The 691-nt window shown below is 56.4% G+C and overlaps 1 protein-coding gene across 1 annotated transcript in view; it reads left to right on the forward strand.

The window, feature by feature from the left end:
* Positions 1–691, forward strand: part of EMH_0016850 (uncharacterized protein) — a gene marked incomplete at both ends in the record, with an annotated part of 4,948 nt that overhangs the window by 1,337 nt on the left and 2,920 nt on the right. The window contains one exon of the mRNA XM_013500751.1: positions 36–547. Within this exon, the coding sequence (XP_013356205.1) occupies positions 36–547 (512 nt within the window). The remainder of the gene's footprint in view (positions 1–35; positions 548–691) is intronic.

Here is a 691-nt window from a genome sequence, read left to right on the forward strand (position 1 = left end):
ACTCGCATTGGGCATCAACCGCCCCGTGTGCGCAGCGGAGCAGGCTCGCCGGGCCTGTGGCGTGGCGGGGGCTTGGTTGCGGTTCCTGGAGGAGACGGCTCGGAAGCAGGAGGAGGAGACTGGGAACGTCTCCTCCGCCGAAGGCCCTGAGTTGGAGTCGGAAGGCCGTGGCGAGTCTGTCAGTGCGGAGCAGACAAACGAGACACCTGATGAGACGGGCCCTGAGGCATCCGAGACCCCTGCACAGCAGACCAAACGACGCAGAGAGGATGTCTGGGAGATGGATGAATTCAATCCCCAAGAAGTGCAGCCGGCCGTCACGCGTGTCAGTACCTTCTTAAAGGCTGCGAGGCGCGTCAGGAGGCTGTGGCGGCCGCTATCTTCCAGCAGTGAGGAAGCACAAGGGGATGCTGCAGATCGAGAACAGGAGACAGCAGCACGCAAACTCGAGGCATGGGGGGCAGCAATCGACGACGGAGACCAATGGCTCAGCAGCTTCGCCTCTGGAGGGGGCCTTCAACTCCTCATTATGGCCCTCGGATGCCCCGTAAGTAACACGAATGCCCCCCCGTCTCTCCGGGCACTTCTGAGTCTGCATGCACGTAGTAGGACGCCTGTCTCTGTATATGCATATATATATATATATATATATATATATATATATATATATATATATATATATATATATATA

The sequence above is a fragment of the Eimeria mitis genome, genomic scaffold, assembly GCF_000499745.2.
Source record: "Eimeria mitis Houghton genomic scaffold, Emh_scaff580, whole genome shotgun sequence".
Taxonomy (NCBI): Eukaryota; Apicomplexa; class Conoidasida; order Eucoccidiorida; family Eimeriidae; genus Eimeria; species Eimeria mitis.